This window comes from Mesoplodon mirus (assembly GCF_964341445.2).
Source record: "Mesoplodon mirus genome assembly, chromosome: 1".
NCBI lineage: Eukaryota > Metazoa > Chordata > Mammalia > Artiodactyla > Ziphiidae > Mesoplodon > Mesoplodon mirus.
Genome location: NC_138976.1, coordinates 19550136 through 19577723, shown reverse-complemented (window position 1 = coordinate 19577723; position 27588 = coordinate 19550136). Strand labels below are relative to the sequence as shown.

Sequence of the window (27588 nt, the reverse complement as noted above, 5' to 3'; positions counted from 1 at the left end):
TCAAAGGTAAGCCGCTGCTCTCACGACGGGGAGACCGAGGCTCCGAGGGGGGCTGGAACTCATTCCGTCCGGGGCGCGGGCCCCCCCCCGCCGCCCCCCACCCCCCACCCCCGACACCCGAGCTCCAGAAGCGACGCACGTGGTCGGCGAGCGCCGAGGCGCTTCCCGGCGTCCCGGGAGGGAGCCCAGCTGATGAAAGGCAGCTCCCAGCTCGGTTCCGAAGCGGGCCCGGGAGCCGGCTTCCCTCTGGGCCCCGAGGCGAGCCCGGCGGCCGGCTCCTCCCGCTGGGGTGACCGCGCGGGGCCGGCCCGGCCCGGGGGCGGGACCTGGGAGGGCGGCGCGTGGCGCGGGCGGCGGGCGGAGCGCGGGCAGCGGTGCCCCGAGGCTGCGGCGTTGTGGGGAGGCGGCGCCCCCTGACCTTCCGCGTCCCCGGGCCCCCCGGGAGGCGGTGAGGGCGGCGACGGCGGCGCGGACGGGTGAGTGTGCGCGGGCCCGGGGTGCGCGCCCCTGTGTTTGCGCGCGGGGCCGGGCGCGGGCGGCCGCGAGCCCCGATTTGAGCCGCGCGGGTCCCGTGCTGCCGCCTGGGCGCCCGTGTCTTGGTCTGGGGTGGGCGCCGCGGGCCGCGTCCGCGTTCTTCCTGCGCCTTTGGGCCCCATTTCCCTCTGTCGTGCGTGGGAGCTGCTCTCGGGCGGCTCCTGGGAGCCGGTGGGCTTGGGACAGTGCTCCCACTGATTTCAGGGTGAGGGAGGCCCAGAGACAGCAGACCCGGGAGGAGACTTGAGGGCAGAACCTGAAGCTAGACTCAGCTGCCCAAGGCCAAGGCCAGATGCGGCGGAACATCCCTTGCCCGAATGAGCTCGGTTCCGTTGTGGCTCCATCCCCCACCTGGCTCCTTGACCTTGGATAGTTCACTTCCGTTTCTGGGTCTTAATTTTCTCATGTGGAAAGTGGAGAGCTTGGAGCCATTGTCTCTCAAGGCTTTTCCACCCCAAAACTTCTGTGACAGACCCTCTGTGGTCCCTTGTTGGGACTTGCCAGTTTAACAAAACAAAACCTGACTTGTGAAAACTGTAGGATTCCCCTTCTCCCCCAACACACACGAAGGCACACACGCACACCCCTCAGTGAGGTACAGGGCCTCCTGGGGAAGCTGGGCACTCAGTGCCTGCAGAAGTGGAGACCTTTGCTCAGCGGGACTTTTAGGATATCTTCCTTTGCAGAGGCTTGCCACTCAGCTCAAAAAGATGGATAACTGGAAGGTCTGGTTAAGGGGAATCAGCGGTGGGAGTTAAGGAAGCTGGGGAGTGGATGACCCGTTAGATACAGGAACCTCAGGGCTGTGCTCGCTCCCTGGCTCTGACTCCACCCCGGTGCCTCTCCCTCCCTCCCTTGCCCCCTAGGGCTAGTGCAGGGCTGAGTGGGGTGGCAGGTCAGGACACACTGATGGGTGATGGGTCAGCACCTGCCCTTGGCCAGTCTTGCCAACACTCCTCCTGCCCTCTGCAGCCTCCAGGTTGGATGAGGGGCTGCAGGGTGAGTGCAGAGGCTGCCCTCATTGGGCCCATCCTGGCCTCTGGTTTGTACCTCTCCCTACTTGGTAGTCCCTCCCCTTGCTCTACCTTTGCCAAGCCAGGAGCCTCTTTCCCTGCTCCAAGAAGCTTCCTGAAGAACTCTTCCCTCATTCCAAGGTGCTGCCGGCTCCCTCTGACTGCCTTCTTTGGTCATTGTCTGTTATTTCTCTTTCTCTGAGTTTCTCTTTCCCATCAGATGGTGGTACCCAGCAGGGAGGGCTGAACGGGGAGGGACTTAAGATTTTATTTCTGGTTTTATAGTTTAGAAAGCACAGGGCCTGGCACTAGAAGGTTCTTAGGGAGTGTCTGTGGAGTAAAAATAATGATTGCTATATTCCTTTTTGCCCCGTGCTGCTCTCAAGTGATTCAAGTATGAATTCCTTAAGCCTCACAATAGCCTCGTTACATCATTCCCATTTACATGTGTAGAAACGGAGGCAGATACAAGTCACTTGCTCCAGGTCGTACACGTGGGAAGTGGCAGGACGGTGCAGGTTGCTTTTATCCATTACGCTAAATGGCCTTCAGGTGAATGAATTCTTCTGGTTGGGACTTTGTGGAGGCTAATTGGGCCAACTGGGGTGCTGGGATTTCTTCTTCCCAAAGACAATGTCTGCTTGTGGGATTTTGCAGCTAATGAACCTTCCATGTAGTCTGGAAGGATGTCTGTGCAGCTCCAGCTTGTGGGTGGTCCCTCCTGCCTGGAGGAGTGAGGATGGGCTCAAGGACCTTTCTGAGATTCCAGTACAGCTCCTCCAGGCATCAGGTTCCTAGCTATGATGTCCCTGGGTTCCTGGTCTGGAAAATGGATCCAAGGATTCTGTTTGTCTCCTGGGTCTAGGATATAATCAGGTGATGCAGGAAAGGGCCTCAGTTATTGCCAAGTGCGGGGCAGACACCCTTGGGCTGTTGTTGTTGCTTTCATGCCTCTTGGGGGGGTACAAGATAAAAGGGAGGAAGTAAAGGGTGATATGACTGACCGGTACTCAGTGATATTTAGGAGTGCCTGCTGTGCGCCAGGCTTGGGCTAGGTGAGGGGAGATGGTCCCTGCCCTCCCACAGCTTGGCAGCTCAGATGCCAACTGGAGCTTGTTACTAGATCACACCTGGGAAATGCAGTCTCCCTCGACCCAGTCTTTTTTTTTTTGCGGTACGCGGGCCTCTCACCGTTGTGGTCTCTCCCGTTGCGGAGCACAGGCTCCAGACGCGCAGGCCCAGCAGCCATGGCTCACGGGCCTAGCCGCTCAGTGGCATGTGGGATCTTCCTGGACCGGGGCACGAACCCGCGTCCCCTGCATCGGCAGGCGGACTCTCAACCACTGTGCCACCAGGGAAGCCCGACCCAGTCTTTTTTAAGGCAGTTTAAGGAGGAGGCTCAGCGATAGCCAGACCTGGGTGCTGAGGTTCAGGGGCACGGGAATGATGGGCTTGGATTTTGCAGCTGGATGGCCTGGTCCATCTCCTGTCTCCACAGCTCCCAGCCATCCCACCTTGGGCAGGTCATGTCACATCTTTGACCCTCTGTTTTCTCTCCTGTGAAATGGGAAAAACCTGTGAGGAAATAGGCCTTATGATGAGCAGGGTACTGGATGCCATACTTATGTCTCCTTGTGTTACCCCCACAGCAGCTATGCCAGATAGGCCTCCCTGAACCCATTTTATAGATGAGGTCAGAAAGGCTCAGGGAGTTAAGTGCCTTGACAGTGAATGTCCCAGAGCATGTGAGGGCTGAGTGAAGGTTCAAATCTAGGTCTTTTGGTGCTAAAGTCCTTGCTCTTTTCTTTTCATAACATTTGCTGCTTTGTATAAACAAGGCTCCCCATGATGAATATACCTGCCCTGTACTCAGGCAGGAAGGGAAATCCCAGATGCCTGGGAGTGGGGCCTGGTCAGCTCGTGAGTTCTCTGTGGGTCCCTCGATGTGCCTGAGCTGGAGAAGATCCAAGAGCAGAGGGAAGTCTCAGCCAAGGCCTTGGAGGGTTTTAGCCCTTCCCCCTCACCCCCTCTGAGAACGTTCCTCAGCATGATCAGCAAGACCACAGTCCAAGGGAAGACTCTGGGTGGCTCTCACTGGTCTGGTGATGGCTTTGGCCTTGAGAGCCTGAGGAGCCTGGCCTGCCCAGGACCAGGCCTGAAGTTCTTTCTCGTGATGTTTTTTTCTGAAGGCAGGCGAAGCTGGGCTGGCTGCTCCAGGATGTACCACAGCTCTGAGAAGGGGAAGCAGAAGTCCTGTTGGCTCTGCTATGGCGTGTGAACCGCAGATGGACCCCGGCGGTGCGGCCGGCCCCTTGCCCACCTCCTCCCCTGGGTGGAGCGCCCTGCCTGGCGGGAGCCCTCCTGGCTGGGGGCAAGGTAGGATCATGACCCTTAATTCCTTCCTCCCCTATCCCCCCAGGATGCTGAACTGGACTCATACTATGTATGATTGAGGGGAGGGAGTGGAGGGGCACAGAAGTATCTTTAGATAAGGGTGGGCATTTGGGGATGTGTTCCCAGGCCAGTTTCTGTCATTTCTACCTATTCTTTCTGTCACCAACTCATTAGATTGCCCTCTGCCAGGATCCCTGCTATAGCTTCCTAGCACCTCTCCTCCTTGCCTCTTCTGTTCTCTGCATGGTGTCTCAGAGAGATTTTTAAAAATGCACAGCCAACCAAAGCACTTTGTGTTTCCGTGTTTCCCATTAGGCTTAGCATGAAGATCTATCATTCGCCAGCTTGCCAGGCCTGCCTAAATGGCTCTTGGTGCCCCTGGTCTCTGTTCCTGCCATGCTGCCCTGCCCCAGGACCTTTGCACCTGCTGTCCCTTCTGTGTGTTATGCCCTTTCCCTGCCTCCTTTTACCTGCTTAATTTCCATCCATCCTTCAGAGCTAAGTTCAGGTATCCCTTCCATGGGGAATCCTTTCCTGATGACCCAGCCTAAGCCGGGACCCTCTGATATATTCCTGTTTCTCCCTATAGCAATTACCAGTCTGTAATTAAATAATTACCTGTGTAATAAAGTGTTGAATGTCCAGTTTCCTCACTAGAATGTAAGCTCCACGAGTGCAGGGGCCCTGCTTTGCTTTGTTCATCACTGTGTCTATAGTACTTAGCACATGGCTTGGCCCATAGTACTATTATTTTTAAATTTTATTATTATTTATTTTATTTATTTATTTTTCGCTGCATTGGGTCTTTGTTGCTATGCGCAGGCTTTCTCTAGTTGCGGTGAGCGGGGGCTACTCTTTGTTGCGGTGCATGGGCTTCTCATTGCAGTGGCTTCTCTTGTTGCAGAGCACGGACTCTCTGCACCCGGGCTTCAGGAGTTGTGGCTCACGGGCTCTGGAGCGCCGGCTCAGTAGTTGCGGCACATGGACTTAGTTGCTCCGCGGCATGTGGGATCTTCCCAGACCAGGGCTTGAACCCGTGTCCCCTGCATTGGCAGGTGGATTCTTAACTGCTGCACCACCAGGGAAGCCCTTGGCCCATAGTAGATGCTCAATAAGTATTTTGTTGAATGAATGAATGAATGAGTGGCTGGGCGTAGGCAAGGGGAGATGGCATTTTGCATTGTGGCTTGTTTCTTAGATGATTTAAAACTTAAAAACAAGGGTTCCTTTTATGACTACTGTTATTAGGAAAGCAGTTCACATACACACACACACCAGTAGAATGAAATGGAATGGAATAATTTGCCTTCAGCTCTTTGAAGATATTGCTCTACTGGTTTTTGGCAAGCCATTTCTTGTCCCACTATAGGAAATAGCTCCCTGTACACTCACACACACTCACACACACACACACACACACACACACACACACACACACGCTTCTTTGGTAGCTTTTCAGATCCTTTTTCTTAGCCTAGGTGTAAAAACAAGTATTTCTAAGTGGAGGACTTGCAGTTCTCACTTTGAGGAACAGATGAGAGAGTTATTGCCAAGAATCCAGGAACTCATGGTTTGAAAGGGAAACAGAGACACTATGAAAAGTCCTCATATTGCTCAGGCAAACACTGTCCTCATAGTGTAAAGAGCAATGCTAGGGGAGCAGTTCACAACCTCCATGCCTGGGATCCAGCTTAGCGTGGGTTGTCTGCTCTGTGCTGTGCAGTGGAGGGCTAGTCTGAGGCTCCACACAGCACGACTGCCTGCATTTTGTATGCTACCCTTTCTCTTCACTTCTCTTCTTACTTTCATTTCCCCTGGTACCACCAGGCAAGCTGGTTCTCCTTTCAGAGGTTCAGTTTCCTTTTCCATTGTAATGGTTTTCCACCTTCTAGGAGTCTTGGAGGATTAAACAGAATCACGACTGTGAGTCTAAGCCCGTGCCTGGTGCATCAGACAGGCTCAGTTCCTGGAAGCTATTCTTATCGTATTTTATTGTTCTGTTTTATTTTGGTCTTGATCTTCTTTTTGTTTGTTTTCCCTCATTTGCTTATTTTTAAATCTAATTTTATAATTTTATCTTTTCATATTTTATTTTATGAAGCCGCCTTAAATCCTTTCTGGAACAAGGTGTGGGAAGGTAAAAACCAACACAGCTAAACTGGTGTGCCTTTATGGTAACTTAGGAGCTTTGACAAGCTGGCTTTTAAATTATGACAACAGTAGCAACCAGTCATTCAGTACCCATTTTGCACCAAGCGCTTAATTTTCATCATCTTAATTATTTGCAAAATCCTCTGTGGTGGATATGATCATCCTCTAAGGGGATGGCCAGGGATTAAATTGTTTCTTCAAGGTGCTCTGTTAGTGAGAGGCTGAGTTACCATTTGAACCCCAAACCATCTAGCTTGTGCTTTCCCCACCTCATTTATACATGAAGCATGTATTTAGTGCCTACTGTACACCTGGCACTGAACCCAGCTCAGGGGATTCAGTGATGTGCAAAACCAATGTGGGAGTATATAGTCTGATGGAGACAATGGACTTTAATCAAGTAATTGCATACACGTGTGCTCGTCTTTGATACGCATAAAGGAGAAGAGCATGTAGTTATGGGCAGGTTTATCGGATTTGATCTGCCACGAGTTTAGAATGTCAGGGAAGACTCCCTGGGCAAGGGATTAATGAGCTGGAACACAAATGATGACTTAGATATAACGGTGTGAGGCTAGGTGGATGTGTTGTAGGGAGAGAGCCGGAAGAGCATGCACAAAGGCCCTGGGGTGGGAGAGAACACTACATGTCCAGGGAGCTAAGGAGGCTGGGGTGGCAAGACACAGAATGAGGCTGAGCCTTCAAGGTGAGTTTGGCAGGAGGCTAGTTCTTCGAAGGGCCAGGGGAGCTTGGTGAGGAGGTTGGTTTTTGCCAGAGGACTGGGAAGCTACTGAAAGTTTTACTCAGAGAATTTGTATTATCTGATTTGTGCTCTGGCTGCTGTGTGAATGCACTGTAAGAGGAAGAGCAGGTTGGAGAAACCAGTTAGGAGACTACGGCAGGTACAGGGAGAGGTGAAGGGAGCCTGGCCTAGGGTTGTGGTGAAGATACCAAGGGATGCCCGGAGCTGGGAGAGATTTTGTTGGCCCAGGTGGCAGGGCCCAGGGATGGACAGGGTGAGGGGTTAGAGGAGCATATGGGTGGGCCAGGGCTTCCCAGGAAGGTAGAGCTAGTCATTTTTTTTTTCTTTTTCTTTTTTTTTCTTTTTTTTATTTGCGGTTTGCGGGCCTCTCACTGTTGTGGCCTCTCCTGTTGCGGAGCACAGGCTCCGGACGCGCAGGCTCAGCGGCCATGGCCCACGGGCCCAGCCGCTCCGCGGCACGCGGGATCCTCCCAGACCGGGGCACGAACCCATGTCCCCTGCATCGGCAGGTGGACTCTCAACCACTGCGCCACCAGGGAAGCCCCAGAGCTAGTCATTTTTAAAAAAAATAAATTTATTTATTTATTTTTGGCTGTGTTGGGTCTTCGTTTCTGTGTGAGGGCTTTCTCTAGTTGCGGCGAGCGGGGGCCACTCTTCATCGCGGTGCACGGGCTTCTCTTGTGGCGGAGCACAGGCTCCAGACGCGCAGGCTCAGTAGTTGTGGCTCACGGGCCTAGTTGCTCCGTGGCATGTGGGATCTTCCCAGACCAGGACTCGAACCCATGTCCCCTGCATTGGCAGGCAGATTTTCAACCACTGCACCACCAGGGAAGCCCTAGAGCTAGTCATTTTGCTTTAAGACTCAGGGATTGCCCCGAGCTGGGCCCTGAGCCAGCAGGTAACATGTTCATGGTTTAATCCCTTCAGTCCTGCCTCCTTTTCTGAGTAACAGCTACAGAAAATGTGCTGAAATATTCAGCTCCCAGCCCTGCGTGGCTGAACGCTGGGATCGTAGAGTCTCAGGGCTGGACTACCCCGCAGCAGCTGCCCTGGCTGCTGTCTGGTGGCTCCCTGGGCCTCGTACGTGATGGAAGGAGATCTCGGTCCTTTTGTTCAGAGTTTCTCTGCTCAGAAGGGAAGTTGGTTTGGCTTCTCTCTGCTGCTCTTCCTCCCTGGACCCGAGGGGATTTCACTGTAGCTGGCCTCCCTCGGGTCTCCTGGTCTGGCTTCATTGCAGCCCTGCAGGGCAAGAGTTTTGATAGCCGTTGTGACAAGCCTGAGATGATGTGTGTTTTTGAGGGATGACTTCACTCGATATATGCTTTTAAAATGTTGAGCGAGTGCAGAGACGCTGGGGAGGGCTGGCCCGTAAGTCAGCGGATTAGTTTTCTGTGACTGTTGTAACAGGTGCCACTAACGGTGGCTTAGCAAATGCAGTTCTTCTCTTACAGTTCTGTAGGTTAGAAGTCTGCCACTGGCCAGACTGTCGGCTCACAGCCTGACAGCCCTGGTCAGCAAGGCTGCATTCCTTGAGGAAGCTCCAGCGGAGAATCTGTTTCCTTTTCTTTTCCAGTATCTAAAGGCCACCCACAGTCCTTGGCTCCTGAAGCCTTCCACCATTTTTTTAAATTTTATTTTATATTTATTTATTTACTTGGCTGCGTCGGGTTTTAGTTGCGGCATGCGGGCGGCACACGGGCTTCTCTCTAGTCATGGCGCGTGGGCTCTAGAGCACTTGGGCTTAGTTGCCCCGTGGCCTGTGGGATCTTAGTTCCCCGACCAGGGATCGAACCCGCGTCCCCTGCATTGGCAGGCGGATTCTTAAATATTGGACCACCAGGGAAGTCCCCTTCCGCCATTTTAAAGCCAGTAATGTTCCATCTCTCTGTACCTTTCTTCCGTAGTCACATCCCTGCTGGCTCTTCTACTGCCTCCCTCTTCCACTTTTTTTTTTTTTTGCTGCGCTGCATGGCATGCGGAATCTTAGTTCCCTAACCAGGGATCGAACCTGTGCCCTCAGCAGTGAAAGCATGGAGTCCTAACCACTGGACCGCCAGGGAATTCCCTGTCTTCCACTTTTGAGGATCCTTGTGATTACAGTGGGCCCACCCAGATAATCTAGGATAATCTCCCTATTTCAGGCCGGCTGATTAATACCATTAAGTTCACCTGCAACCCCCATTCTCCTTTGCCATGTAAGATAACGTATTCGCAGGTTCTGGGGGTTAGGGTGGGGACATCCTTGGGGGTTCACTGTTGTGCCTACCACATTGTTACCTCTTACTTAGACTCCGAGCCCACTAGGGATGTAAGTTGTTTGGTTGCGCTTCCTTTGCCATCCTCGAATAAACGTCTGCTGGATCATCTCCTCAGTGCAATTAGTTGCTCAATCTCTGTTTAAATATCCCTTGTGAGGGGGAGCCCACTACCTCCCAGACTGTGTGTGGACAGCTCACATTCTTGAGAAGTTCTTCCTTTTATGGTCTCAAATAATGTCCTAATAGCCTCCGGCCTCAGTTCTGTCTCCTGGGAGCTTTCCAGTCAAGTCCAGTCCTTTTCCTGTAGGGGTTTGAGGATGGCAAGTCCCTCCTTGCTATGAGAATGTTCTCAAGGCCAGAGGAGGTGATGCCATCAAGGTCTGGGCTCACCCAAAGTCCTTATTGCTCAGCCACATGAAGCTTCTGGTCTGCTTTCAGAGCTCCACAATGGCCAGGTCCTCACAGTTCTCCGGATTGACAATACCTGTGCACCCATCTCCTTCGATCTGGGAGCCGCCGAGGAACAACTGCAGACATGGGGCATTCAGGTGAGTGCTGATTTTATTGAGTCCTTAGTACTTTTTCTTCCATCCATCCGTCCATCCACCTGTCTGTCCGTCTATCTATTCTATCATCCAATTATTCACAACAGTTTTATTAAACACCTATCCTGTGCTCAACAAGGTAGGGGACATAAGGAAGATGTCCTCTCCTTCCAATTAATTCACTTAACAGATGTGTGTTTTGGGGTGTCCACCCTGTGCTGGCCACTTAGGCGGTCACTGAGTACTACAGAGGTGACTAGGTCCCTGTGTCTGGCGTCACACTGCTCACAGAGCCCAGTGGGTGAGATAGACATGCGTCAGGTAAAGCAGAACAGTATGGTATAAATGCTGCAGTAGAGGGATGCACAAGGCATTGAAGACATTCACGGGAGAAAGTGATAAACTCAGCTCGGGGAGCAGTGGTTATGAAAGTGTCTGCCTTAAAACTAAAGCAGCCAGTTACTATACTGGCAAAATGGGTTTCTTCGGTAATAGCAGAAAGTTGCAATTCGGGACAAGCACGCTATAGTAAAAACTGGGCAAGTCTGGAGAAACAAAGGAAAGGACTGTTCTTTTATAGAGGTAAAAGAGAAGTTGGGAGGGGCTCTTATAAACAAGGAGGCCAGTGGGGGAAACGGGGGGTTCGAAGTGTAGTGGCTTTTCATTGGCTGAGTTGTGACAGCCTCTTGTTGGCTGGGCTATTGCCAGGCGAGGAGAAAATCTTCCTTCCTCCTGCTGAGGGAGTAAAAGGCAGAAACCGACCTTCTTCCTGTTGGAGATGCAAGGTGATTCTCTTCCTGTTTGGAGTCTGCAGATGACAATGAGTGGTAGGGCATGAGAGCACCTCCTTCTGGCCTTCCCAACTCCAGTATAAATGAGGTTTCCTTTATTCATTCTAACAAAAGCTTTGCAAAGGAGCAGATACTTGATCTGGGCTCTTGAAGGAAAAAACAGGAGTTTGCTGGGTGGACAGGAGGAAAGGCATTTTAGGAGAAGGAACTGCTTCTGCAAAGGGAAGGGTACATGAATTCATTAGATGATAATGCAGTACCTTCAAGCATAGCGATTCGAGGCATAGGCTTCATGGGGGTTCATAGATCTGGATGCAGATCCAGCTCAGCTGCTTACTGCCTGGGTGACTTTAGGCAGGTGACTTAATCTCTCTGAGCCACAGTCTCATCATCTGTAAAACGAGGGCAATATTAATACCTATTACGCAGGGTTTTTGTGTGGATTAAGAGAAGTAGTGCTCAAGGAACACTTGCACTGGCCCTGGCACGTAGTAAATGTTCAATAAATTGTGGTATTGCTATTAAGTTCCCACAGGTGTGGTTCTTGCTCTTCTCAAATCCTCCAGCATGATTAGGCCTTCATCTTCACTGCCCAGGGAGGATTATTTATGGATGAGGAAGCTACATTGCTAATTTTACCCTGAAGACTTGAGAGTACTCCTTTAAAACAGAATTGCATTATGGTTTAAAACAACATTTTATCACCATTAAAGGGAAACTTTCCAAGTTGACAGTACTAGCCCCACATCAGCACATGAGCTGGTTTTACTTCCCACGCTTCCTTTCAGCCTTTGTACAAAAGAACATTTTTCTTAAACAGTTGTCTTCAGATTGGGTTTTCTTAACTGATGAACAGTTTACATCTTGTTCTACCATGTTCCTAAATATCACCTCTAATGATTAAATTCTGTGTTCTTAGGCAATCCATTCTCATAGGACCTTTGCTCTATGACATTTTTTGTTTGGGCAGGAAGATGTGAATTTTCAGTATCTTGGACTGTATTAATAGTTATTGATGGTACAGTTTGAGAATAACACTTGTGTATCAAGTGTTCACTATGGAACCAGCACCAGACTTGTGTACACATACACTTAGACACACATATCTGTCTAAGTAAGAGAACAGAGGCCCCCAAAGATGTCCAGATAATATGTATATACATACTATGTGTATTTATTGTATTTATTGTAAATATTTTATATGTATTATCTTATTTAATATGCCTATCACCTCTACAAGGTGTACTTTGATTATCCTCATTTTATTTTACTTATTTATTTTAAAATTTTTATTTATTTATTTATTTATGGCTGCATTGGGTTCTCGTTGCTGTGCCCAGGCTTTCTCTAGTTGCGGCGAGCGGGGACTCCTCTTCGTTGTGGTGCGGGAGCTTCTCATTGTGGTGGCTTCTTTTTGTTGCAGAGCACGGGTTCTAGAGCGCAGGTTCAGTAGTTGTGGCGCACGGGCTTAGCCGCTCTGCGGCATGTGGGATCCTCCCGGACCAGGGCGCAAACACGTATCCCCTGCAGTGGCAGGTGGACTCCCAACCACTGCACCACCAGGGAAGTCCCTATCCTCATTTTAAAGAGGAGGAAACTGAGGAGAAGTGGGGTTACTTGCTCCAGGTCACACAGCACACGAGGGGCAGGGCCAAGGTTTGGAGACCCAGGGCTGACTGACTCCACAGCCTGCACCTTAACCATTAGGCTATCCTGGGTCTGCCGTGAGGTGCTGAGCCTTGGGCTACAGGGATCCCTCTCCTGGATGTCCTTCTGGATCTCGAGCTGTCCCACCTCCCCAGTGGTGCCTGTCCTTCTCTGAGCTGGAAGCTGCACCCTGTGATTGCCACTCAGTGCTCCATGCTCCTCATTCTGGCTTTGGGGGCAGCCAGGAATGCACCTCATCCCCCTTCCACATGACAGCCACGTGAACTGGCCACAACACCCCTGCTGGTGGGAAGGAGTGGGGCGTGGTTCTCCGTGGCTGACGGGTGTCTTTCCCTTGGGTGGCCAAGCAGGTCCCGGCTGAGCAGTACAGGAGCCTGGCTGAGAGTGCCCTCTTGGAGCCCCAAGTGAGAAGATACATCATCTACAACTCGAGGCCTATGCGGCTGGCCTTCGCTGTGGTAAGAGCGAGGGAGGCCTCTGAGGCACTGCTGAATTCGGCATAGTGCCCTGGTGTGGGTCACGGGTTTGGGGGCTGGTGGCTGGGCTGCCTGGGAGAGAGCAGTACACCTGGACCTGGGTTTGGTGTAAGAGGAGATTCATGGGGGAGAGTTGTAACCAGCTCCCCATGTAGAGGATGGGAGGCAGGGTTTATTAAGGGCAGAGCTGGGGGATTGGGAATCTGTAGACCCACCACTGAGGCTCTGGACTCAGTGTCTGGCTTTGTCAAGACTTTCCTCCTCTCTGGGACTTGGTTTCCCTATCTGTTCAACAGAGTGGTCTATTTCAGCTCTAATCATATATGTGTGTGTACACATATAAACATATGTATACACCTGTATATATACATAAACACACACAGGCATACAGAATATGGCACAGCCAGTGTTGGAACCCAGGCACTCTGGTTTCTGCATCTGTGCTCTTAACCACTGTGACCTGCCACTCCTCTGTATGTATAAATGGTCAAAAAGCACTCTTGACTCCCATGTCCTGCTTCTAGGAGGGGAAGGAATGGCAACTGGCAGTTACTGATTTCCTAAGAAGTGCTAGACTGTTACATAGGTTATCTTATTAACCCTTATAACAACATGTGAAGTAGGTATTATCATCCCCATTTTACGGATGAGGAAACTGAGGCCCAGAGAGTTGTTACAACTTGTCTAAGGCCACCTAGCTGTTGAAAGATCAACGTGGGCTTCTGATTCAAATTTATCTCACTCCCAAGCCCCCTGCCCTTTTCTGTTTTATTTGAATTCAGAGTAAGGAAGGATTTGGAGTAGCTATTCTAACCCCTTGCCTCTCCCTTTGCTTTTGAACAAAGAACAGGGCCCATTCTCACAGACCACCCCAATCTCCCGCCCCCATCAGTCTCTGACTGGCCTTGTGAGCTCTCGCATCCATGGAGGGTGTCAGAAGTGGGCAGAGGGTGTCCCTTGGAATGGAGCTGCTTCGTTTGAGGACTGGTGTTCCTGACCGTGCCCTTTCTCTGGCTTCTTGCAGGTGTTCTACGTGGTGGTATGGGCCAACATCTACTCCACCAGCCAGATGTTCGCCCTGGGGAACCACTGGTTGGGTGTGCTGCTCGTGACCCTGGCTGCCATGAGCCTGACCCTGACTCTTGTGCTCATTTTCGAGAGACACCAGAGGAAGGTAAGACATCCGGGGACTCCAGCCACGCTCCCTCCAGAAAGGCTGTGTGGACAGGAGAATCCCAAGTCAGATTTTTCTTTTACCTGCTTCAAAGAATTTCCCCAACCATGAAAATTCACCCTGACCCATGTGCCCAGTGACTAAAAGAAATCAAATCACACATGTGATTAAATCCTTTCTGTTTTTCTCTCTAATGCCTGTGGGTTGTTTTGCTGGAAGCAGGCTGTGTTTTGAGAGAGTCTGGGAGCGGGGAGGATGGCACTTTGAGGTGACTGAGCCCTTCCATGCACCCCCTCTGCCTGGGTGCGCGCCACAGCCCTGTGAGCGAGGGTGCTTCCTGGACCCACCTCACAGCACAAGGTACCTGGAGAGAGGTGGATGGACTCTACCTGGTGCTTGGTTGACAGTTGTGTCTCATTTAACCCCAGTAACCACCTCTGAGGCAGAGAGTGGGTGGGTGATCAGGGAGTTTAGGTAACTTGTCCCAATCCCACTCTGAGTGGCAGAGTGGAGGTTCAAAGCCTGAACCCTCTGATTCCTGATCTCATTCACAAAGGCGATCGATACCCCCTGGCTTAATGTATGGTTTGCTAATTGTCTTCTGCTTCTTTAACATCTGTCTTTTGTTACTGTTGAGCACTTCATATGTGGTAGGTCATCTACTAAATGCTTTACATGCATTAACTCATTAAACCCCCCAGTAAATCTCTGGGTAGAGGCTTTTACGTTCATTTTGCAGGTGAGGAACCCAAGGCTCCGAAAGGCCCAAGAAGTAGTCCAAGGTCATGCTGCTAATAAATGGCAGAGCTGGAATTCAAGGCCAGGACGCTCAGATTCCAAGCCATATCCTCAGTCAATACCCAACTGTATTGGTGTTCTGTGGCTGTAACAGATAACCATAAACGTAGTGGCTTAAAACAACAGAAATGTGTTGTGTTACAGTTCTGTAGTTTAAAAGTTTGACAGGGCTGGGCTGCCTCCTTTCTGGAGCCTCTAGGGGGGGAATCTATTTCCTTGTCTTTTCCAGCTCCTGGAGGCCACCTGCGTTCCTTGGCTCATGGCCCCCTCCTCCATCTTCAAAGCCAGCAGTGGTGGGTTGAGTCCTTCTTGCATTCTTGACTCTGAGTCTTCTGTCTCCCTCTTCTACTTTCAAGGCCCCCTGTGATTACATTGGGCTGTCTAGATAATCTGGGACAATCTTCCTATTTTAAGGCTAACTAATTAGCAACATTAATTCCATCTACACCCTTAATTTTTCTGTGCCAAGTAACATAAATTCACAGGTTCTGGGAAGTAGGATTTACGCATCCTTGGGGGACTCTTATTCTGGCAACCACCCCTCCACTGTCTTTCCAGCTGCTTCAAAAGCTCCCCCAGCACCTAGCACAGAGCTGGACTTTGAGATCTTTAGCAAACACTTCACTCTTGCCTCACTCCAGAGGAGAGGGTGGGATGTTGGGAAATGTGGTCAGGGTTTGGGGGTATGAATTCCATTTAGTGTCTGTGCTCACAGGGACATATAGGAACTTCATGGCTTAATCATTCTGAAAGGATCTTTGTCGGGCTTTGCGATGAGGGTGACAGAATAATGCTGCCCTTGGGCTCTGCTGAAGCTCTCATGGCCCCTGTGTTTGGCCTGTAAAAAAATCAGTGGAGCTGGCTGCTTCTGCAGCAAGAACCTTCTCTTGGGGAGGGGTAAGAAGCAAAGTGCCCTGCTTTATCAGGAGCAAGCAAAATATCTGGCACCTGGCAGGTGCTTCAGGGAGGCAGTTCAGGGAATGCCTGCTGGGGCTCTCTGCCTCCTTCCTCCCTTTCTTCCTTATTCAGCTGGCATTTATGAAGCCTCCACAAGTGCCAGGGGATGTGCTAGGCACAGGGCACAGAGACAAACAAGACCCTGGATCTTTACGTGTAGGTGCAGCATGGAGGCCCCAGGTACATAATAGCCCCTCTGTCATCACTGTTTGTTGATCCCCTCCAGGATCCTTTACTTTCTCATAGGACCATCGTTTAATGAGCACTTATTATGTGTTCTGTGTTTGGGGCCTGATATGCATGCCCAACAACAACCTCACAGGAAGGCAGGGTACCTCTGCCATTTGCTAGCCCTGAAACCTGGGGTGATTTATTATTTAACCTCTCAGGGCCTTAGTTTTCTCATCTGTACAATGGGATAATAATTTTAGCTCCCTTATAGGATTGTTGGGAGAACTAAATGACTTAATACTAAATGACGCAACGTGCTTATAATCTTACTTGGTGTTACATAAAGGCTCACTATGTATCAACTGTTATGATTATTTACTCTTCACTAGTGGTGAAACCAAAGCTCAGAGAGGTTAAGTAACTAGTCTGTAGTCACACAGCCTCGCTCAGGTCTTCCTCTGAGCCTCAGCTCAAGGACTTCTTTATCCTCGGATCCCTCATCTCTCAGGACCATGCAGATCCCCCTTCCTGACCACTGTCACTCTTACTGTTTGTGTCCTACCCGCATCACATAGCATCCTTGAGAGCCTCAGCATTTGTACACACTGCCTTGTTTTCCCCTTGTTTGGGTCATTATTAGCCTTTTTCAAGATCAGAGGCTTATGAAGGCAGGCAAGACTCTGTCTTTTATCCCCTGTAGAGTAAAACACATCACTAGGGTATGTTGAACATTCCTAAAAATATTCGTTTGTGGCCAACGTGGTACAGTGGAAAACATGGTGTCTTCAGTTCAGTATTGTCATCATAAAGATATTACTAGGTGACATATATCGAGCGTTCATTCTTCCAGGTGTCCTACGTGAATTAACTCATTTCATCCTATTCTAACCCTTATTATTAGGGGGTGTTATCTCCAGTTTGGACGTGAGGGTGTGGAGGCAGAGAGATGGTGACTAATTTGCCCAGGGTTATATAGGTAGTTAAGAGATGGAGTCAGGACATGAAATCTTGGTGACAGGGGTTTCTGAAAGGGTGAACACCCTTGCTAAAGTTCTAGGCAAAACAAAATATAATCATCCCTTGATTTTCATAATACAGGCAGACCTTGGAGATACTGTGGGTTTGGTTCCAGACCACCGCTATAAAGCGTATATAACAATAAAGTGAGTTACACGAATTTTTTGGCATATAAAAGTTATGTTTACACTATACTGTAGTCTATTAAGTGTGTAAAAGCACTATGTCTAAAAAAAGCAACGCACATACCTTAGTTAAAAAATAACGCTGGTGGAAAAATGGCGTCGATAGACTTGCTCGACTCAGAATCGTCACAAACATTCAGTTTGTAAAACAAAACAAAACAAAAAAAGGCAGTATCTGTAAAGCGCAATAAAGTGAAACGCAATAAACGAGGTGTGCCTTCAGTGGCATTCCTGGAAAATTCAATGTATTTTAAAACCTATTCACAAAACACTTTAGGTTTATATGTAAAATGGAATTAGGTTGGCCTGTCAGAGAATTATGAATAGATTTTTTCACATGTGCTTGTGCCCAGTGGGACATTTGGGGTTCAGGTAGGCTGGGGGACAGTTCTTCCACGTGCAAGATTCTCTGTCATGGGACGTGGCCTACAGTGGAAGGCATGTGTTTAGCATCCCTGGTCCTTGCCCCTAAATGCCAGCATCGCCTGTCCTGTGACAACTGTTAAGGGCCTTCTCACACATTCAAAAGCTCCCTACAGGGGTCCTTCCTGTTTTGGAGACCGTTGTCCTCCATTGGGTTGCCTTCTAATTGCATCTGAAAGTCCTTGTAGGGTCTTTTAGAGCTTTGGGTCCTCTCACCCTTCCTGTCCTCTCCTCCCTGGTCTGCTTAGCACCTACTTTGTCATCCATGGCGTCAGTTGGTTCTGGTGGGAAAAGAAGAAGATGGATTCCCAGAGCCCCCCTCCGAGGGCCAGTCACTGGGTTAGGTAGTATGGAAAGCAGGTGCTTTATTTCCACAATCGATGCTCAGAGCTCTCCAGCCCCCTCCTCCTGCAGATATGTGTGGCCCCTGACTGTGTCCCAGGCACCGGGTTAAGTGCGTCACACACACAATCTCAGTTCAATCTCACCATGTTCCTAAGGGCCAGAGATGCTTTTTAGTCTTCTTCAACAACTGAAGAAAGCAAGACTCAGAAGGGACACATTTGTTCAGGGCCACACCGCCGGGAAGTAGCAGAGCTGGGCTTCACCCGAAGCTCTCTGACACTATTGAATTTATTGTCCCAACAATGCCACGGTCTGTTTTATAGGGGAGACAATGGATGTGTCTTGGAGACCAGGATTGTCCCGTGGTGTCTCGGGGAGGGACAGTGTGTGGTTATTGCCCAGGCCCAAGAGCTCCCCGGCAGCATGAAGGTTGGGCCATGGTGCTGGCGTTTGTCTTACAGGCCAACGCCAACACGGATCTGAGGCTGGCGGCTGCCAACGGAGCCCTCCTGAGACACCGGGTGCTGTTGGGGGTGACAGACACGGTAGAAGGCTGCCAGAGTGTGATTCAGGTACTGTGACTCGGAGTGACCTCTCCAGTGGGCCCACTTTGGGGCTGGGCTCTCCCAGTCTGCGCAGTGTCCCCCGGAGTCTGCTAACGGAGATGGCGTCAGCAGCCCTTCCTTCATCTCTGCTCCAGTGTTTCTTTCTGGAGGCTTCTCTCTGGGAGGTAACCAGCAGCCTAGAACCTCCACGAGGCGGGGCTGGAAGGGAAGCTCGGAGACCATCCAAGCCACATTCCTCATTCAACATTTATTCAGCAAAGAGATGGGGCCTCCTCTATTTTGAGCCCTCAGTACCCAGACAAGGTCCCTGGGGAGGCAGGTCAGACCCTGAGGGCCTTGTCCTCCTGGCATGGTTGTTTTCTTGGCCCCAAGGCAATGGGGAGACCTGAAGTGACTAGAAAGAGGTCACACAGTGGGTCTGGGACACAGCTGGGCTGGTTGAGGCCCAGGGCGCCTGAGCCTGGCTGGGCTCTGCCTGGGAGGGTTGATGAATCTCCTCAGCACCATGTCTGCATTCTTAGCTGGTGAGGGGCCCAGGGTGTGGGTACGGGTGGGCCCCCAGCGGGCACAGGGTTTGGCATTTTCCAAATCTGCACACGAAGCCACTTGCCTACCAGCCATCCAAAGGAGACCCTATCGTGTGGGGGGCCTCGGAGAGAGCAGAATGGCGTGCTCATGCTGGAGACCAGGGTGAATCTGGTCACCCCCAGAAGGGCAAGCCTCCAGCGAGGAGGCAGGAGGTGAGGCCCGTCTCAGAGATGGAGAGTTCAAGGTCTGGTGGACTTTGGCCTCAGCGGTCATGGTTGCTTCTCTCCCCAGCTCTGGTTTGTCTACTTCGACCTGGAGACCTGTGTGCAGTTTTTGTCTGACCATGTTCGAGAAATGAAGACGAGCCAAGAGGTGAGATACCTTAAGTGAAAAACAAAGCAAAGAAATAAACCAGGAGGCTAAATTGTATAGATTGCATTACCTCAGTGTTGGAACAAGTGTCTAAGGAAAAGTTACTTGGAAGGAAGAATACCTCTGTGGAATCATGGTTGTTTTTGCCTACGGAATTATGGCTGTTTTTCTCTTCCTTTTTAAAGAATTTTTTAAAAATAGAATTATTTATTTATTTATATTTAATTTTTGGCTGCGTTGGATCTTTGTTGCAGCGAGCGGGGGCTACTCTTTGTTGTGGTGCACGGGCTTCTCATTGCGGTGGCTTCTCTTGTTGAGGAGCACGGGCTCTAGGCGCTTGGACTTCAGTAGTTGTGGCACGTGGGCTCAGTAGTTGTGGCTTGCAGGCTCTAGCGCGCAGGCTCAGTAGTTGTGGCACACGGGCTTAGTTGCTCCACGGCATGTGGGATCTTCCTGGACCAGGGCTCGAACCCATGTCCCTTGCATTGGCAGGCGGGCTCTCAACCACTGGACGACCAGGGAAGCCCCCTCTTTTCTGCGCCACCAGGGAAGTCCTCTTTTCCTTTTTTTTTTTTTTTTTTTTTTTTTGCGGTACGCGGGCCTCTCACTGTTGTGGCCTCTCCCGTTGCGGAGCACAGGGTCCGGATGCGCAGGCTCAGTGGCCATGGCTCACGGGCCTAGCCGCTCCACAGCATGTGGGATCTTCCTGGACCGGGGCACGAACTCGTGTCCCCTGCATCGGCAGGTGGACTCTCAACCACTGGACCACCAGGGAAGCCCCCTCTTTTCCTTTTTAACTAGTCACATTTTCCACATTTTCTACAGTGAATATAAATTTTATCTATAATAATAATAATAAATAGCAGTGAGAATATATTTCATTTATAACAACAACAATAATAAAGATTCTGGCAGAGGAAAATACCTTATATTTAGATGACTTTCACTTGTTTGAAATCCTGAATGTTTTGAGAAAGAACGGGGAGAGTTTGCTCCAGTTCCACAGAGGAGGAAACTGAGGCTCTGAGAAGCCTCAGAGCTGGTTGGTGATGCCAAGTTTGGAGCCCAGCTCGCCTGTCCTCGAGCCCTGTGCTTCTTCCCTGGGATCCATTTTCAGGCCCCCGCAAGTGCTGTAGTTGGCTTTGAAGTCAGGATTGTGGCTTAGCCCTGATCCGGACCCATTGGTTCCTGTGTGGCTTTGGGCAATTCCTTTGAGCTCCAGTTTGCTCATCTGCAACATATGGGTATAGATTCCCACATCCCAGGCTGCTTTGAGGAACAGATGAGAGCATGGAAGGAAAAGTGCTTCTGACCATACTTTTGCAGGAATTATCTGATCTCTCCAGAGCCTCCTGAGGTCAGCATCTGAGTCTGTAGACGGTCTATCCGTCCCATGTGGGTCTGCGGCTCAGGGAACCACCCGGCATCCTACATCCACCTAACTTAGGACACCACTGAGCCCCTCTCTGTTTCCTTTGCAGTCCTTGCTGAGAAGCAGATTGAGCCAGCTGTGTGTTGTCATGGAGACTGGGGTGAACCCCACGGTGGCTGAGGGGCCGGAGAACCTGCTGGAGGAGGCTCCTCTCCTGCCCAGCAGTCCTGGTCCCACAGAGAGGCCACTCATGCAGACTGAGCTTCGCCAGCTTATTCCTGAGGCTGAGCCGGAGGTAACAGGCACCTGGGCCAGTCAGGCCCCCTCCTCCCCCACCAGGTGTTTGCATAGAGTCTGTGTGGGGCTCTTAAGCTCTAGATTCCTGGGGACATGCCTTTACTGGGTTGGTAGGGACCATACACGTCTTCTAGCCTACTAGTTTTCAATATTCTTTTCCTCACCCCAGCACTTTAAAAGATAGCTTAGAGGAATCATTTTATACTTATTGGGTGCCCCCGCACCCCATTTAAAAAATATCTTGGTATTCTTTTGTGTAGTTCTATTGGATATGTAGTTGCATATTGATGGATCATAGCCTACCTAACCATGGACATGTTGATGAATATTTGGGTCATTTTTAAATCTATCCATCAATCTATCATCTCTCCATCCATCTCCTTAAATTGCAGTTGGATATTTAAATCTTGTATGCATCTCTGTTGAATTCCATTTCCTCCTGCTCCAGAGTTCTGTTGGGTCCTGCCACCCAAGCTGTCTGTTGGGTATGGTCAAGAGCTGGTAGACCAGAAGTCTGGTAATGTGGTTTGCGGCTTATGCAACCCTCTTCTCACCGTGAGGACAGACCCACTGTCTGGGAGACATGCAGCAAGGGGCGACCTCCGGCAGGGTGTGATACAGGAGAGCACTTGCATTTTTTTTTAGCCAATAGATTTGGGGATTAAAGGTCCAAACCAGCCCAGACTTTCCCTTTTGCATGGATGGGGAGTGGGGGGACCTGCAAATAGGACCATTATGAGAGAAAATGATAAATATATTAATCCCTTCAAAGAGCTGAAAAGATTGATAAGATCACGTTCTTTCTTGTGCATGCATGTCTGGGTTTATGTGAAATAGCTTATTAACTATGATGGGTCTTTTAAATTATTTTTTCAAATTCATTCAAACCAATAGTAATACAATTTCCTGTCATGAATATCAAGTCTCAGTGTGTGTGCACATGTTTTTAAAGTAGCTGCCCTTATAAAATAGCAAAGGAAAATACAAGCAATGCCCAAGTCTCAACCTGGGCCAGACTGTCATATTTCAGGAGGAACCCAGTGTGTGCAAAAGGCGGAGAAATAGTTATAATGACCTCTTACATTTTTACAGGTTTTTTATCAGGCATAAAATTCTTTAGCATATCCTCTGAAGTATAGATTATTTTCCCTTCTTCCTTGATGGGTGAAATAAGCCTCCAAGAGGTCAGCTGACTCACCCAAGGTCGCAGGACAAGGGAGAATGTGGCAGAGTCCAAGGCAGAAACCAGTCCTATGATCCTCAGGAGGCCAATTTCTTATCACAGTTCTTTGCTTCTTATGTTATCAATTTTAGAATAAATGGGCGGGAAGACCAATCTGAGTTAGTAAGTGGTAGACTGTTTGAAGTTTTCAACATTTTTCTAGCACAAAGGGTAACTCCAAGGAAACACAGATCCTACAGAGCTAGGTGGAGTTTCTGCTTTTTGAATAATGATAATGGTAGTGATACTGATGGCGTTTATTGCGCATTAGGTATTGGGCTTTCTATCCATTAGTGCCTTTAGTCCTCACTCCAGCTCAACCAGAAAAGTGCTGTGATTTTCTGTCTTTTACTGATGAGGAAGTAGGCTAAGCAAGGTGAAGTGACTTTGCTCAGGGTCCATCCCAGGGTGGCTGAGCTGACATTCCCATTTGGCCCTTTTGATTCGAAAGCCTATTCTTTTTTTTTTTTTTGTGGTACGCGGACCTCTCACTGCTGTGGCCTCTCCCGTTGCGGAGCACAGGCTCCGGACGCGCAGGCGCAGCGGCCATGGCTCACGGGCCCTGCCGCTCCGCGGCATGTGGGATCTTCCCGGACCGGGGCACGAACCCATGTTTCCTGCATCGGCAGGCGGACTGTCAACCACTGCGCCACCAGGGAAGCCCTGAAAGCCTATGCTTGATCCCTAACTGTACTGACATAAACAGGCTGGGTGTAACCCACACTTTACTCCATTACATTCCGACTGGACACAAGTACTGTGAAAGACTTCCATGCCACACAAAAGAAACTGGAGCATCTTTGCTGGAATCCCAACTGCCAGACAGGTGGATGGAACTTTAGAGACCAAATGTGTTAAGAGCATGCATTAAATACAATTAAAAAAATTTTTTTCCTCTTTCTCACTTTTTAATTGTTTTCACTGCAGTAAAATATACGTAGTATAAAATTCACCGCCTTAACTATTTTTAAGTGTACGATTCAGTAGCAGTAGGCGCATTCACATTGTAGTGCAACCATCACCACATCCTCCTCCAGAACTTTTTCATCTTCCCAAATTGAAACAACATACCCATTAAATACAAATTCTTTTACCTCACCCGGCCCCTGAAAACCACCATTCTATTCTGTCTTTATGAATTTATTCCTCTCTTTGCCTCATATAAGTGGAATCATACCATATTTGTCTTTCTCCAGTTTTTTTTTTTGTGTGTGCGGTACATGGGCCTCTCACTGTTGTGGCCTCTCCCGTTGCGGAGCACAGGCTCCAGACGCGCAGGCTCAGCGGCCATGGCTCACGGGCCCAGCCGCTCCACGGCATGTGGGATCTTCCCGGACCGGGGCACGAACCCGTGTCCCCTGCATCGGCAAGCGGACTCTCAACCACTGCGCCACCAGGGAAGCCCATAAATCCAGTTTTGATAAGCACTTTTAATATAGGAGTACTGTCTGAAGCAATTCAGCAGGTACTGCTGTGTATGACTTGAAGAATCCTGCCGTCAGAGGGGTATTCCCCCAACCCTGCCTCCATTTACTGGTGATTTTCTTCAAGTGTATTACCTTGACCTCATGTACTTTACAAAATCACAGACACTTGAAACTGGAAAAATGTGTGTGTGTGTGTGTGTGTGTGTGTGTGTGTGCACAATTGGCTGGTGTAAACCAATGGTAATTCCTCTAGTGCTCTGAGGCTCCCTAGCTTTTTTGTGCATATTACTATCACCTATTAGCAGTTAGGTTACCACCTCAGAGATGAGGAAACTGAGGCTGTAGGAGCCCCACAGAGCTTGAGAGCTGGAGTTCCAGACCAGATTCAGGCATCTTGCAGTTGTCCCGGGTGAGGGCCTTGCCGGGTTCTTCCTAGTGAGCATTACTGCTGGTCCGGGGTGTAAGGACCACTTGGCGTAGCCCTCATGCTTTAGACACTTTTCTGTGGCCCTCACTCTGCTTCCCTACCTCTTCCAGGAAATGGCCCAGCAGCTGCTGGCAGTGTTTGGTGGCTACTACATCCGGCTCCTGGTGACCTCTCAGCTCCCCCAGGCATTGGGCACACGACACACAGACTCTCCAAGGATTCCATGCCCCTGCCAGCTCATAGAAGCCCACATCCTGGGTACAGGGTGCTGCCCATTCCTGGCCAGGTGACCTAGGGACGAAGGTACACATCTTCTTCCAAGGCTGAAGGTGAGAAGTCAGGGAGGCCTCAGGAGCCCAAGGTGGCCAACGGTGAGCCCTGGGCTAGGAGAGCAGCATCTGGGGGCGCTCTGAGGCTGTCAGTCATGTCAGCACTGTGAAATATTGTGCTCCCTCCAGGACCCTGCACAAGAATGGTTTGTCAGCATCCCACACTGACCCCTGGCCTTTGCAGAAGCCGACGGTCCCACTCTGAGGTACTTTCTGTGCTGCTTAGAACTGTGGGCATGGATGAAAGGGCCACCCGCACATGCCTTTCATCATCTGGAGAGCCCAGGAAATGTGAAGATGACCAGACCGGACTGAATGTGTGTCCAAAGCTTGGTCTCAGGTGATGCTCCTGTCCCCACGCGCTCCTTGTCAGATGGAGACTCAGGGAGGACACTGCTCTTTGTGGCATTGCCTTGGGCCCCTTAGATTATAAGAAGCCTCTTCCCAATCTGAAGTGAAGAAGTAAATTCTCAGAATGTTCTCCATTTTTAAGTTGTTTTTTCCCTACATTTTCTGAAAAACGATGGCACTTGGGCTTGTACGCTAGCACACAGGCCTTCAGGAGTAGGAAACAAACGACCTGTAACTGCTAATGGGAACATTTGGAAGAGACTGATCCTGTCTGATTGGAGGACATATTTTGTTCAAAGGCATGCTTGCTTGTGGGTATGGTTTCATACTGCAGATGGAGAATGGCCGTTGGTTCCTTAACACTAACTCTGTCCTGGAGTGAAGCGTAATCTGTCACTTGTGGAATTCCATGAAGAGCTCAGAGGCTGCCAGGTGCTCGGCTTCTGAACAAGTTTGAAGACCCGTTGTTCCCTAGGCCCAAATCCAAAAGCCCTAGCCTGGCACTTAAAGGCTCCCCAGCACCTAAGACCAGGCCTTCATCTGCAATTTTGGCTTCATCGCCCATAAAAATCCTTCATAGGTTGAAACACTTTTCCTGGACTGACATACCGGTTCCTTTGTATCTGCTGGACCCCTATGCATGCTTTTGTAAAAAAAAAATTTTTTTTTAATTGAGGTATGGTTGATGTAAGATATATACAAGGTTCAGGTGTACAACATAGTGATTCACCATTTTTAAATGTTATACTCCACTTATAGTTATTATAAAATGTTGACTGTATTCCCTGTGTTGTACAATATATCTTTGTAGCTTATTTATTTTATACATGGTAGTTTGTACCTCTTATACCCTCCCCCTATCTTGCCCCTCCCCATCCTATGCATGCTTTAAAGCTCAGCTTGCCTTACCCCTCCTTCAGGAAGCCTTTCAACATAGCCAGACCTGCCACTCTCTGCTTCCTTTATTTTTTTATTTTTATTTTTAAAAAATTACCTCTTAATCCATTAATCCAAATCATCTCACTTTTTTTTTTTTTCCATGCCACGTGGCTTGTGGGATCGTAGTTCCCCGACCTTGGATTGAACCCAGGCCACCGTAGTGAAAACACCTAGTCCTAACCACTGGACCGCCAGGGAATTCCTGACTGCGGCCTTTAAATTCTTGATGTAGTTGCTGCCTTTACTGATGTCTTATGTTATTGATTCTGTTTTCCTGTGCATATACCTATTCTTCTAGCTAGACTATAAGCTCCTCAAGGACAAAGCCTGCACCTTGTACTTTTTGTGCATGACCTGGACTTGCTAAGGAAAAAAATCCTGTGGACTGAGTGCTTTGTCATCTCTATAGTAGCTTTTGCAAATTGCTCTCTGTACTCAGTTGAATGATGAAGTTGTCACAGACTGGGGTTCTGGTCCTGAACTGCCACTTTTAGCTATGTAACTTTAGGCTGGTCCTCAGTCTACACATCTGTATAGTGGGTAGATTGGATGATTCTTATTGGCCCTTTCAAAGCCAAAGATCTGGGAATTTCCATCTTCTTCTGTTCCATTTTAACCCTTGGCCTTTCTCTCTGTTATGCCTTTATCTACACGCAGAAAGGTTCTATAGACCCACACAGGTGAGGTGTCCCAGACCTGATACCCCTTTGGATGGAACACTGGCCGAGCCAGCAGGAGAGCTGTATTCTCATTTCAGATCTGCTACTTCTTAGCAGTATGACCTTGGTTAGGTTAACCTCACTGAATGTCAGTTCACTCTATAAATGAATCTGGTGAACATGAAATGTAATTATGTGGATGACTTACCATGTAAGAGATGAATCTGACTATTCACTTTCTCTGGGCCAGAGAAGAGAAATCATGTACATAAACCACCCCTTGGAAATGGCTCTTTTAGGCATTTCTCTTCAGCCAACAAATGCTGTGGCCCGCTTTGCTCAATGAGAATTATTCATGAAGGCGATCATTGTTTTTCTCACCTGCCACAGCGGAAGTGTGGGCTGTGAATGTGATCAATAGTAGCCCATATTTATCATCCAACCATAAAACCCTGGTAAGTATAATAACAGAGAATAAAAATGTGTGTGTTTTAACAAAACAGCAGTTTTTCCATTTTACAGCTTCCTGAAAGGACCCTTGATGTGTTGTTTCCTGCCTTTTCCTCTCTTTAGAGTTTCTGGTGGTCTCACCCAGTGGGTAGGGCATTGAGGTGTGCCCATGAGGTACATTTCTTCGCATTTGAGCCTCAGTTTCCTCTTTTAGAAAATTCTGTGATCCTGTCTTGCCTGCTTCACAGGGTTGCTGTGAAGATGAGATTCCACAAAGGAACATGTGTGCCGTTTCAAAGCTCTGTGTTGATGACAGGCATGGAGCTGGTGAAGATGGTGCCATGTCGTGAAGTGGGAGCGGAGGGCTTGGATTCTAGAGTCACATGTATTCAAATCCAAGGTCTGCCACCTAGGAGCCGCGTCCTGCCCCCTGCCCATCCTTGGGTCTCAGTCCTCAAGTGTGGAATGGAGATAAGTGTGCCTACCTGGCAGGTGATTGTGAAGATTAAATGATATAAAAAATGTAAAGTGCTTACAACTGTGCGTTGCAAACTTGAGTAAGCGCTCAAGAAATTGTTGCTATTATTATTATTTTTATCTCTCACTGTGTCGTAAATGCTGTAGGTGCCCGACTTATGCTTTTGTGGATGATGTAGTTCATTAACAGTTAATGTTTATTCATTCTGCATCAGACCTCAGTTACTCCAGCACCATGGGGTGTATTTATGTGAATAACGATTCTAGTCTTTATTCTCTAATCTAGGGAAGATTCTGCTTCCGTAGCAGGGAAGTTACGCACAAGCTGGTTGGTGACTTTGGGCCAGATGCTCACCCTCTCTGTTCCTCCTCATCTATTAAGGGGGCATGTGATAATAGGGGAATGAATTGAGGTGATGCATGCAAAGCACAAGGCCTGGTTCATAGTGTGGTCCATAGTAAGGGCTCCATCATCTGATGATGACTTTTCTTCAGCTGCTGCATACTGT

The 27588-nt window shown here is 49.4% G+C and overlaps 1 protein-coding gene across 2 annotated transcripts; it reads left to right on the top strand.

Moving 5' to 3' along the window:
* The first annotated feature begins 375 nt into the window (after positions 1–375).
* Positions 376–27588, top strand: TMEM268 (transmembrane protein 268). Of its 2 annotated transcripts, XM_082631295.1 has the most exons (10): positions 376–476; positions 3737–3923; positions 9552–9661; positions 12468–12575; positions 13618–13767; positions 18125–18235; positions 19049–19129; positions 20611–20796; positions 23985–24203; positions 24333–27584. In XM_082631295.1, the coding sequence occupies exons 2-9, from the start codon at positions 3815–3817 to the stop codon at positions 24162–24164; spliced, it is 1035 nt and encodes a 344-aa protein (XP_082487421.1). In that variant the 5' UTR covers positions 376–476; positions 3737–3814; the 3' UTR covers positions 24165–24203; positions 24333–27584. The 2 variants fall into 2 exon arrangements, with proteins under 2 accessions (XP_082487421.1, XP_082487422.1); XM_082631296.1 differs by lacking the exon at positions 20611–20796 and having other exon boundaries at positions 24333–27588.

What these genes read in the sequence shown, in the direction of transcription:
- TMEM268 (XM_082631295.1), top strand. Translation starts at nt 3,815, where the DNA reads ATGGCGTGTGAACCGCAGATGGACCCCGGCGGTGCGGCCGGCCCCTTG. An exon ending in CCCTCCTGGCTGGGGGCAAG is followed by an intron (nt 3,924 to 9,551) that starts GTAGGATCATGA and finishes GTCTGCTTTCAG; the next exon opens with AGCTCCACAATGGCCAGGTC. An exon ending in AAATGAAGACGAGCCAAGAG is followed by an intron (nt 19,130 to 20,610) that starts GTGAGATACCTT and finishes TTTCCTTTGCAG; the next exon opens with TCCTTGCTGAGAAGCAGATT.